This window comes from Vombatus ursinus, unplaced genomic scaffold, assembly GCF_900497805.2.
Source record: "Vombatus ursinus unplaced genomic scaffold, bare-nosed wombat genome assembly UNPS02014813.1, whole genome shotgun sequence".
Classification (NCBI taxonomy): Eukaryota; Metazoa; Chordata; class Mammalia; order Diprotodontia; family Vombatidae; genus Vombatus; species Vombatus ursinus.
This window is the reverse complement of record NW_020954591.1, coordinates 21,336,114-21,349,038: the sequence shown is the minus strand read 5'-3', so window position 1 is coordinate 21,349,038 and position 12,925 is coordinate 21,336,114. Positions and strand designations below refer to the sequence as shown.

Genomic DNA, 12,925 nt, shown 5'->3' with positions numbered 1-12,925 from the left:
TGTTAACTAAGGGATGGACTGGCCTGCCCTGGCCATTGAATATAAATCAGATAAATAAAATGGAAGCGAAATAGGAGAAATTAAACAAGTTAAGTAGTGAAGTCTGAGTGAAGAATCAGAATAATTACACTATTTTTCTGAATGAATTCCTAAACCATTGGACATATTCATGTTAACATTCGGATAGAAAATTTCCTTGTATTAAAATATGTCACAAATCTATGTCTTCTGATTAATATGGATAATTGAGGGGGGAAGTGGTATTTTGTAAAAATTATCTTGTTCCATGGGAGTCTTGGTATGGGAAGATGATTTTATGTTTGATATTTGACTAACCAAATTTGCGTACTTTAAAGTTGTTACATCTTTTCTACTGTGAAAAAGGAAGCAACTTAAGAAAACGTTTTTATTAAACAGGAGAAGAAATTTTTACTGATAGCTCAATTGTAATTATGAAATGTAGCTATAGTTTTTCCAGGGGTGTGTGGGTCATATGTACAAAACTATTTTTTCCCATTTAGTCAATTGGTCATGTACCATAATAACCAACTTAGCTCCACTTTCTGATGAAATAGAAAGGAAAGTGCAGACTTAATATTTTTCTCATTTTGTGTTACCTATTATTTCCTATTCTCTCCCTTTCCCACTTCTAGAGTCCCTAACTTATATTGGAAAATAAAAAAGAAGAAAAAAAGTACCTTAAAAATGACTGACTCATTAGCCAAGTCTGATGTGTAGTATTCCTTTCCCATACTTCCTCTTCAAGGAACAGAAGAAGATAGATTCTGAAGTTTCTTTTCTAAGTCACACTTGCTCATTATAATTTCACAGTATTCAGTTTTGACTCACTTGTTCTTTCCATTTACATTATTGTAGTGTTATATATTGTTTTCCTGATTCTCTTAACTTTTGCATCATTTCATAAAATAAATGACTATGTTGAATAATTAAAGCATGAAAATAATATTCTGTTAATGATAGAGTTGTAGAAAACTTACCCAATTTTCAGGTAAAGCAAAATTTTCAAGTAAAGTAAAGGAAGTAATATGAAGCTGGATTTATTTATTTTTCATCATGAGAAATATATTGAATCAGCCTCCCATGCAGGAAGACAAGGGTTCAAGCATTTCCTCTGTTACAAATTGGATGTGTAATCCTGGACTTGCAGGACCCTAAGCAATCCTTTAAGAACAAACATTGCAGAGAGGTGCTAACCTGTGTTGGTAGAGGGGTTTTATAATTTGGAAATTTACTATCTTGATGAAATCACAGGGCAGGCAACCATCCTTAAAAAAGCATAGTTTTGTTCAGTTTAAAGAGTAGCAAAATCTGTATATTTTAAGATATAACCAAAAATTAAGTTTTGGTTTTATGAGTTGTTAGCATTATGTGTTACTAACATTTTTTTAATAGGTTGAGTTTAAAAATAGTATTGTTAGTACCTTCAGGTAATCACTTCTGTAGTGATTGCATAATATTTGCCATGAACCTTTTTTGGGTGCTATAATGCAAAGGTTCTCTGAGACATTACTGGCGAAGAAAGTTATAAGAAGTTCATTTCAGATGTCAAGGTATGTTAATATAGGCATCACTCAAGTAATATATTGAAGTTTTTATGTCTTGAATTGTCCTATGCTATACAAAGAAAGAATATATTATATCTTAGGCACAGAAAATAGTTTATGGAGTCCTAGGTTTTAGGACAAGACCTTGAGGTTACTTTTTCCTTGCCTTACAGATAGTATTAAAACTAAGCTATATATTAACTCAGTCTTTCATTGCTACTCCTTTCTCCAGAAAGAACCATCTCTAGAAAGCCATTGCATTGTGTTAAGATTCTGATTTTCTGAGTCAGTAACATTGCTGCATAGTAGAGTGAGTAACTGGACTCAGCCAGGAGATTTGAGTGTAATCGTATTTCTAATACTTGATAAAATATTTTGTGATGTTTGGCATATATAGCTTTTTGGCTCATTTTCCTCAGCTTTAAGGTGAAGGACCCATACTTAATGATTTCCAAGGCTCTTTACAGCTTTAATTCTAAGTCTGTAAATTTAAAGATTTGTTTAACTAATTGGTTTTTTTAGAGTATAAAATTTTCTTTTGGTCAGGCAAATTCTGACCTCAGCTACTCAAAATAGGATATGTACAGAGAATGAGCTGCTGAATTTAGTTGAAAAGAATAAATACTTCTGTTCAGTGTCTGGTATTGTAATTATTTCTATGAATTACTATAAATACACTTTATAAAAAAAGTGAATTCCTTGGGGCTTTTAAATCTTTGTAGCATATTAAATTAATTACAAATTTTTCTGAAAGGCTCATCCACTCCTCTCCCCCGTAAAACTATAATAACACTTTTAATAGCTTTTTTTTGTTTTTGTTGTTAAATGAAAAATTATTTTAGTAATATGGGAAGAATTTAATTTTAATCCTAGACTATATGCTATTTTTACCTTACAGATAATGTTTATAATTTTTGTTCTTGAAGTACTAGTAAAAATTTGTCAGTTGTTGATGAGTCAGCTTTCTAGGTCCTTGGACCTCCAGAATGTCCCGGAACTCAGAAGTTACCAACCTTTTCTTTTCCCCTGTCCTACTTGGAATCTTCCCTTTCTCCTCTATTCCTCAACTTTATGTGTGATGTGAAATAAAGAAGCAACTTTTGAGCACCTATCAATGATACAACCAAGAAGATGAGAAGTCTGCATCTAAGAAGCTGTGATTAGTCAGTTGGCCTGCTAGAAAGGAGTCTTCTTGTTGGCTGGTGGTAACTGTAAAAAGACAGCTTTTAAAAAAAAAAAAAAGACCAAAAAACCCAAACTTAGATGTACTGGAGAAGCTCTTGGTGAAAAAAGTATTAACACCAAATAAGAAGAAGAGGAGGAACAGGACAGTAGACTTACTGGCAGACAGGTCATGGATGTATTGGCAGTAACAGCAGCCAGTGGACATTAGATTTAAAGAGGGATATAGGGTAAGCTGCTAGAAAGTCTTAACATTGGTGGGAGCTAATGAGTGAGGTTAAAGATGGAACAATCCTACACTTTAGGGGAAGCCAAGGCAGGGAGGACACCCACTGATAATGCAGTACTGTAGTCATAGTGTTCCTTGTTGAAGGCACTCTATTACAGTTAAAATGTTTTTTGGTTTATAACAGTAGGGGGAGCATTTATTGACACTAATATGGTCACAGACTAAGTCATTTAATACCATGTTTCACATTATATACTTTGATGATAGCAGAGAATAACTTTAGAAGTCAAGAAAGTATATTTTCTAAAGATTTTCATGGGGAAAAAACCCCACAAGATCCCTCTAGGCCCGCATTTCCTAAATTGTAACATGAGGGGTTTGGATTAGATGATTCCTGATAATCTCTTTCAGTTCTGATTTCTATTATTATTATCTGGTTGTAGTGTGAATCCTCAGTTAAATACCTAAATATTGATTATTCACAGAAAGCATTGTTTGAGGATTGCAGATATATCTTTCTTTATTAACATGCATATTTTCAGTTTAAACTATCCACAAAAGTGATTTTATGAAATAGAATTTTTTTTCCTCATCTAAATCTTGCTATTTGGTGAGAGCTTACAAATATTTTTATGATATTAAAATTTGATTGAAAATTATTTTAGTTTTTCTTATATGTGTATTATGTCTTTAAGATTCCTGGATCTCTCAGTCAGCTTCATTTCCCCGAAATCAGAAGCAACCTGGGGTGGATTCTTTGTCACCAGTGGCCTCACTTCCTAAGCAGATTTTCCAGCCTCCTTCACAACAGCAACCTACTAAACCAGTTAAAGTTACTTGTGCAAACTGCAAAAAACCTTTGCAGAAGGGACAAACTGCCTATCAACGAAAAGGATCTGCTCACCTGTTTTGTTCTACTTCTTGTCTTTCCTCCTTCTCACACAAGCCTGCTCCAAAGAAACTCTGCGTCATGTGCAAAAAGTAAGGGATATCTTCAATTTTGTTTTTTATTGAACATATAGGTGAGTAGGACATATTTTTTGGGGGGAGGGGAGCAAGCTATAGTAGAGAAATGAAGTGCACTATTGTATATATGTGTTTATTGCTGGCCAATTTCTGCCTCCCCAAATCTTTTTTTAAAATTTAATTTAATTTTTTTTGTTACATTTTAAGTTCCAAACTGTCTTCCTCCTTCATGCCCTACCCTGCGCTAGAGAAGACCATCATTTGACACAGATATGCTATGCATACTTCTATTTATCAGTTCTTTCTCTGGAGGTAGATAACATTTTTCTTCATAGGTCTTTTTGTTGTTGATTTGAATATTTATGATACTCAAAATAGCTCAGTTCAGTTATTTTTTTAAATAATATTATTGTTACTGCATCTAATGTTCTCTTGGTTCTATTCATTTCACTCTTATTTCATGCAAGTCTTTACATGTTTTTTCTAAAGTCACTGTGCTCATCATTTCTTATAGCACAGTAGTATTCCATCACAATCATATACCGTAACTTGTTTAGCCATTCCCTAATTGATGGACATCCCCTCACTTTTCTAGTTCTTTGCCCCCACAGAAAACTGCTATAAATATTTTAGAACATAGAGGTTATTTTTCTTTATTCTTGGTCACCTTGGGAAACAGACCTAATAGTGGTATTACTGGGTCAAAGGGTATACACAGTTTTATAACTCTTTGGGCATAATTCCAGATTGCTCTCCAGAATGGTTGTATCAGTTCAAAGTTTCATCAGCAGTATATTACTGTCCCAATTTTTCCACATCCCCTCCAACATATGTCATTTTCACCTTCTATTATTTTAGCCACCCTGATTGATAGGTGTGAGATGATATCTCAGAGTTGCTTTAATTTGCATTTCTCTGATCAGTAATGATTTAGAGCATTTTTTCATGATACATGTAGCTTTGATTTCTTGAAAAACTTCATATGCTTTGACTGTTCATCAATTGGGGAATGACTCGTTCTTATAAATTTGACAAAGTTCTCTGTATATTTGAGATAGAAGACTTTTATCTGAGAAGCTATCTAAAATTTTTTTTTCTAATTTTCTGCTTTCCTTCTAATCTTGGCAACGTTGATTTTATATGTATAAAACCTTTTTATTTAATGTAATCAAAATTACCCATTTGTATCTCACAATGCTCTCTATCTCTTTTATTGTTTCCAAAAGTCTTGCACAGGTGATATTTGGAGAGTAACGGTCAGAAGGACTTCTGGGGAGTTTGGTGACTTAAGCTACTTTAGACAGAGAGGTCTTTGGCATTTGGTTAGATGATGGTATGGGTAGCCCTTTTATGATAATTGGAGGTTTCTGTGTTTTTAGTTGAGTGAAGTGGATTCTTAATGGCAAATGAGATTTTATAGCTTTTTAGGGTATACATTTTTATAGACTTGATAAAATTTTGGTCTGGTATATTTAAAAAACCAGATTAGAGGAATGTACTTGGATTTTATATAAATATACATTTATTTATAAATATATTTATATTGTATATATTTGTAGTTTATGTATTTTAAAATAAATTTATAATAAAATAATATATACATTATTATATATTTATTATATATTTAATTTATTTTAAAACATTGAATAAGTTATATTAATACAATTTAGTTTTATTTTGAGAAGCATTTGCCTTACATCATGTAAGTTTTCTTTTGACTCGGGATCTATCTTGCCCTGCCATTTTAACTCAACTCAGAAGTTAAATGTAGCTTAGGTAGAAAAGAGTATATAATAATCAGTCAGGTCAGAGTGGGATCTTCCTAGATGAGTAGAGTTATTTTTAGCTCTGCATAATTTAGAAAACATTTAATAGCTGATTTCTATAAGGATCTATTGATTAATAAATTGTGCTAGAAAAGAGATGTGATGTAGCAGAAGGAACATAGTATCTGTGTTTGGAAAAATCTGGTTACAAAATCTGCTGGTTACTATCTTTGTAATCTTAGGCAAGCCAGCTGACCTGGAGGTTCAGTTTCCTCACCTGTAAAATGAGGGAGGTTGGACTCAAAGTTCTCTTCTGACTATAAATCTCAAAATTTATAGCAGCTTTTGGTTTCATCACAATATGAGGCAGGTAGCTGGTTCAATAGATAGACTGTGCCAGGCTTGGAGTTAGGAAGATCTGAGTTAAAATTTGATCTCTAACACTTAATATCTATATGTCCATGGGTAAGTGACTTAATCTTTGTTTGCCTCAGTTTCCTCACCTGTTAAAGAGGGATAATAGCACCTGTCTCCCAAGGTTATTGTGAGAATCAAATGAGATAATAATTGTAAAGCATTTAGCACAGTGCCTGGCACATAGTAAGCTTTATATAAATGTTGGCTATTATCATTTCCAACTTGAATACTATAATTTTGTATTATTTTGTACCTACAATTGAGATCAAACCTTAAAATGAATGGGTTTTTGGATATATTCCTATATAATTTTCTGATTCTAGCCAGAGGTGTATTGATTTGTATTTGCTTTGTGGAATTTTTACAGACTTGAACATACTGGCTGTAATTCATATACTCTTTCTTATCTTCAATCATATTGTCTTTCAGGACCAGATGTGTTAACCACTAATAGACATTGTGTTCACATATATTTGTAGTTGACTTAGTCTCTTTTTTTAGTACCATAAACATCTTAAAGTTGTCTTTTGCCTGCATCCTATTGGGACCCCCATCTGGTAGAGTTTAGTTGATTTGTATGAATATACATTTGAAGGTAGTAAGGATTTAATAATTTTAAAAAATAAATGATCTGTTATTAAAATATGATGTACACTTTTTTTTTTTTTTTTAGAGATATAACAACAATGAAAGGTACCATTGTTGCCCAAGTTGATTCAAGTGAATCCTTCCAGGAATTCTGTAGTACTTCATGCTTATCACTCTATGAAGACAAACAGAATCCTTCAAAAGGGCTTTTAAATAAATCAAGATGCACAATCTGTGGCAAACTAACGGAGGTTTGTATTCTGTATGTTTAAAATAGTTTTCATGATAAAAATTTTCTAAGCTCTATTTTTTACATCATAACATGTATACATTTTTTGAATTTGGTTAGCAAAGTACTGTACTAGTAGAGTCTGATGGAAGAGTTGCAGATAGATTTATCAGTACTGTGTAATTATCCACTTGGCTGAAATGAGTAACTTTTTTCTAGTTAAATATATGAATTTTACATTTTTTATTTGGGTAATTTCTTTGTAGGGGTGGGTTTATTAATATCTATAGTCTTCTTCCTCATGTCTTCACACACTTCTCTCCTCTCCCCTCCCCATATATAAGGGTAGACTGAGAAGAGTTTGGCAGCAGGGTAGGATCAGAGGGAGATTAAGCAATGATCTTGCTCAGAATTCAGGTAGAAGGACATTATCAAGCATTTAAACAAAGATGTTTTCATTTCTTAAAAACGTATGGTACATAGCAGTTCACCTTGTTTCTGGGTTTGGTGTTTGTTTTTTAAAAATTATCTCTAAAATATTTATTTTAAGAATTCTTGGTCCATTCCTCTTACTAGATCATCATTCCCATCAAAGCTAGTCAGTTGTTTGTCAATTCTGTTTCTGTTTGTGAATTATCAATTCACAAAGTCAGTTAGTCCTATGATTATAAGCATGTTAACTTTATTTGGGGGAGAGGGACGAACTCTCTAAAATGAGGAGGTTCAATTAAATTACTTCAAAAATTTTCTTCTAGGTCTAATCTACTTTGACTTTCTCTAAAGATAAGTTCTGCAGAGGAGTCACAGATCTTTTGTTCTTACATAATGTTAACTAATTTTCTTTTCTAAGTGTCACCTTAATGCCGTATTGCATTTTTCTTACAGATTCGCCATGAAGTAAGCTTTAAAAACATGACTCATAAGCTCTGTAGTGACCACTGCTTTAATAGATATAGAATGGCAAATGGCTTAATAATGAATTGCTGTGAACAGTGTGGCGAGTACTTGCCTAGCAAAGGTGCTGGAAACAATGTCCTTATCATCGATGGCCAGCAGAAAAGATTTTGCTGTCAAAGCTGTGTCAGCGAATACAAACAGGTAATTGTTCTAATATGAGTAATTTTAATTTGAAAAATTGTGAGATGAAGTAGCATATCTTTTATATCTTCATCAGGCTTATCTTGGAAATACTGAGACCCTGTTTTTAATTTAGTGTTATTTTCATTATGCCATGTAGTACAGATGTTATGTAACTATCCAAAGTTAGTCCTTAACATTTAGGTTTTTAAAATCTTCCGGTTAAAAAAGTTATGCGTAACAGAACTAAAAGATGCATATATAGAGATCACAGATGTCAGCGTTAGGAGGACTCTCAGTGGCTGTTCCTCAACATGAATTCTCTCCATAATACACCAAGTGGACACCTAGCCTTTCCTTAAAGACCTCCAATGATATTGAAAGAATAGTAGCCCTTGCCTCCAAGTTCTGAGTGAAGACAAAGACCATGTTTTAGGTTTTGAAAAGTATAAAAACCTGATTTCAGCTTAGTTAGTGTTTTAACTGCAATTGATTTAGGCAGGCATCCTTGGAAGAAGACATTCTCTACTATTTTTTTTATTTGGTTGAAAGTCTCTTAGTTCATGAAGAATTTGTAGATAAAGCTGCTTTAGGAGTAGCCTTAAGCACCCTGATAGCCTAATAAAGAGAAATTAAGGGAATGGGGAATAGTAAGGAAAATGTCTATAAAGAGTTCTAGGCTATTTCAGAGAAGTATCTTTAAGGGTAATATTTGAGCTGTGTTACCGAGATAGTTTTTATTGAAGAAAAAATAATTGTCAATTCCTTATTATGTGCTTTGCCTTTTTTGTAGTACTCCATAACATAGATCATCAAATGATCTATTGAGATAGTTTGTGGTGTGATAGGGTAAGTTAGTACATGTTTATAAAGTTAAATTAGAATTATATAAACCCAAATTAAATTAGTATAATTTTTTTCAAGAGCAGAGAGTTCTGTATAATACTGTAATTTTGTAATTTATAAGATGAAAGCAAAAAAGCAGGAAAGTTGAAATGACTTTTAGATGAAAGTTGTGGTTAGAAATAGACAAAAACCAAAACCAGTTTTCCCTCAACACTGTGTTTTTTAATTAGTTTTAGGCAAAGAAAGGCTCACTTGTAAATTCGTATCTTTTCACTGTAGATAATTGAGACAAATATAACACAGTTGAAATAAATAAGAGATTTAACACTAAGCCTTACCCTTTCTGACCTAAATGTAGAAGTTTTCTTCTTTTTAGTAGTGTAGAATGACATAGCATACATTTAAGACATGTTAGAAATGTCTTTTTCCCCCCCTTATATATACATTTCTTATTTCTGTTGAGTGTACTACCATCTTTGTACTAACCTAGGTTAGCTTTCCTTTTGTTCCCCATCCTGCCAGTTGTTAGTGGATTCTACCTGAACAACGTGTATATGGGGACCTTTCTTCTTGTCACTGAATTCCTCAGCATATATTCTTAGCAATGGAATCTGTGGACCAAAGCATATAGGCATATTCATGTCATTCCAAATTTTTTTCCAGAGTGATTGGGGTAATTCAAAGCTCCTCCCACAGTGCATTAGTGTTCCTGTCTTTTCTTGACTATTCCCATCTTTATTCTTTGCCAGTTTGCTGAGTGTGAGATGAAGCTTCACAAGCATCATGTCAGACTCAACATTTACAAACAATTCTGTCCTGCCACACTTCCCAACCAACTCACCCCTTTTTTGTAACTTACTTCTGTTGAGGGTACTGATGGGGTACTTGGTGCCTGTGCTTGGATCCCAATTTTTCCATGGCCTCAGAAACACTATCCCCTGCAGTTTCCCTCCAGCCCTCTCAAGGACCCTGTCTCTGGCAATAATTCATGAGTGGACCCAGCGAGGCAAACTATCTCTCCTTGTAATGAGAACAAGCTGACTTCTGTAGAATTTCCCTTGGATGAACAGGACTATCTTGTTCCAGCAGAACTATCAAGTACTGATACCCACAGTTACCGTATACAATCCAGAGGTCAAGCTATAGATGCCAACTTCTGAAGCTGTCTTGTTACAGACATAACAGATCAAAAACACACCCCATAGGGAAGCCCTTCTCTCTATCCTTGGTTTCCAGTAATGAATGACGTAGTTGTATGTTATCTCCTAATTGGCATACTTGCCACATAATCCACTACTTTTCCTGTGTAAGCTTTAGCATCATTCTTGTTAGGTTGCAAGTTCCCTAAGGAGCTCTGCCCACCATAGCAGGTGGGCAGAATCCTTGAGATTCCTTGCCTGCTGTATAGCACAACAATAAATCTTTGCCACCTTGACTTAAAGAATCCTCGAGTCTGTGAATTCATTCTAGACGACCCTGTCATATACTCTAGTCCTTGAGGGGTCCAAACCTCTCAGACAGCAACAGTGCTACCACTCTTGTACTTATGTAGTTCAGCTTTCTCAGAATCATCTTCAACTTTGCCCTCTGTCACTCCCTCTTATCCTACCAATTGCTAAATCTTGAGGATTCTACCTCCTTGATTCTATTCCATCTCTTCTCTTTTCGCTAGTTAGACAACCATCACCCCTGTTGAGTCTCTTATTATCTCGTCTGCACTATTCTAGTGCCTTCCTGTTGGACCTACTTGATTCAGTTCTTTCCTTCTTTCATTTCATCCTCTGCAGCTGCCACTAGTGGGACATTCCAAACTAACATTCTTCCCTTGCTCAATAAGCTTCAGTGTCTCCTTTGCCTCTAGGATAAGGTAAAACTCTTTCATTCGGCATTTACAGCCCTTCATGATCTGACACCAAGTTTTTTCTTTCCTACGTTATATATTGTTTCCATTCATATACTCTGAAGTCCACTCCAAAATGCCTTTTTCCTCTCTCATTTCCTTCCTGTCCTTCCCACCTTCCCTCCCTTCCCCACCCTTGTGCCTTAGCACAAGCTGTCATTAAATACCTATAATGTACTTAGTCTTAACTTCTACCTCTTCAAATTTTGTTTCCTTCAAAACATAGCTGTAGTACCACCCACACAAGCAAGAGCTGTCATGATCCCAACAGCTATTTCCTCTTCCTAAAATTACCTTATCTGTACTTGCTTTTTCTCCATTACAAGGTAAAATCTTTGAGGGTAGTGTCAGAGCATTTAATTTTTGTCTTTTTGTGCACAGAACTTGGCACCTAGTAGGTGCTAGATTGTATATGTAGACCTGGGATTAAAATCTTACTTTGTGATTATATTGTATCTTAGCTGCTGTTCTACCTACCTCTTTATCGTGTATTGAACTTAAGATGCTTTGATCAGTCCTCCAGAATCTTGGTTAGTCACTGAGTTGATCAACTTCCTTCAGTATTTCAAAGTTCTTTGTTTTTATGTTTTTGTTATTACTGTATTAATTGTCCTTTTGTTTATATTTAATTGCTATGAATTTAAATTCTGGTTTGTGATGCCTAAATTTATGACCAGTTATCCAGAGGGAATAATTGAAATTTTTGATAATTCTTTTTTTTATATAAACAAAATGTTTTTATCCAACCATTTTTTTTTTGTTAAGCTGAAACAAGATCTGATAGGCAATCATCTGAGGCAGCTAGGTGGTTTAGTGTATGGTATCACTGAGCCTGGAGTCAAAGACTTGAGTTCAAATATGCCCTCAGACAACTAGCTGTGTGAACCTGGGCAAGTCGCTTTTGCCTCAGTTTCCTAAGTTGTAAAATGATAGTAATAACAGCACCTACCTTGCAATGTTGCTGTGAGAATCAAATGAGATAAATATTTGTAAAGTGCTTAGTATAGTTTCTGACACGTATTAGGTGCTATATAAATGCTTATTCTTTTTACTTCCCTTCTCTTTGATATATACTGTTGCAACAGATTTAGTTTGGTAGTCATAATGGGAAGGAATTCTAAGGCTATCAGTGATTCTAGGTTTTAGAAATCATGTATTAAATTGGTAATATTAGGTTAAATGATGAGACTAGATTGCTGCACCTCCACCATGTTTTTCTTGAATGAATGACTAAAACCTATATTAAACACAGTAGGTGCAAAACACTGGGTATACAAATAGAAAAAAAGGTTCTAGCTTTTAAGGTCCTCACATTCTAACGGAAGAGAATACATTTGGAAGGTTTTAGCTGCAAGTCAAATGAAAAAGTCCCATGGTCCTTATAATTGTAGTACAAAGTAGATGACCATACCTCTTTAATTAGTCATTTCTACTGATAAAATTTTATCAGTTTCTGATGTTGAACTATTTGTGTCAATTTTGAGGGCTTTGGTGCAAGAACTTTTTTAGTGATTGTTGTTATAGATTATGTAAATAGGTAAAACTGATTATACTTAAAAATGTTAAAAGAAATTTAGTGTTCTACTTTATAACCATAGTGCTTCCTGTTTGTAATGCTAAAAGTTCACAATCTTACTATATACAACTTTTGAAAGTGTGTGTCTGTGTGTTTCTCTTGACTGAAGAAAATGAAAGATTTAGATTGAATTTAATTAGAATTAAAATGCAAAATTTTGTTTTTAACTTATATCTTAGGTTAGTTTTCCTCTTGAACATTATCATAATGTGACTTGGCCATGCAAAATGTCATTTTCATAGTCTGTGCTTGGAAGGTATTCTAATAACAAACTCTAAAGTGTCAGTAAATACTCTAGTAAATACTTTGCTGCAGCTTAAAACAAATTCTAGTTAGGTGGTTGAATGAAGTAAAGTTGTTAGTACAATATCTTTTGTAGCCTCAGCAGAAAATTGTTTATTGTTTTGTCCTTGGTAAGTAGTTTTCTGTGTTTAGGGCTGTCATTTAGTTTGATATTCTCCTCCTCTGTTCTGGAATACTATCTGGAATATTAAGACTTCTGACCTCTGTCTTTCAAGTCTGCCATCAGTAATTTGTGATGTAAAGCTGATCAGAGAAACCTGATCAACTTAAAGCAGACTCTT

General features: G+C 33.9%; 1 protein-coding gene across 3 annotated transcripts in view; it reads left to right on the top strand.

Annotated features, from left to right (window-relative positions):
* ZMYM2 (zinc finger MYM-type containing 2) overlaps positions 1 to 12,925 on the top strand; it is an 86,553-nt gene that overhangs the window by 25,319 nt on the left and 48,309 nt on the right. For all 3 annotated transcript variants that reach the window (XM_027877645.1, XM_027877644.1, XM_027877643.1), the window contains 3 exons: positions 3,672 to 3,957; positions 6,799 to 6,964; positions 7,828 to 8,040. In XM_027877645.1, the coding sequence (XP_027733446.1) occupies positions 3,672 to 3,957; positions 6,799 to 6,964; positions 7,828 to 8,040 (665 nt within the window). The remainder of the gene's footprint in view (positions 1 to 3,671; positions 3,958 to 6,798; positions 6,965 to 7,827; positions 8,041 to 12,925) is intronic.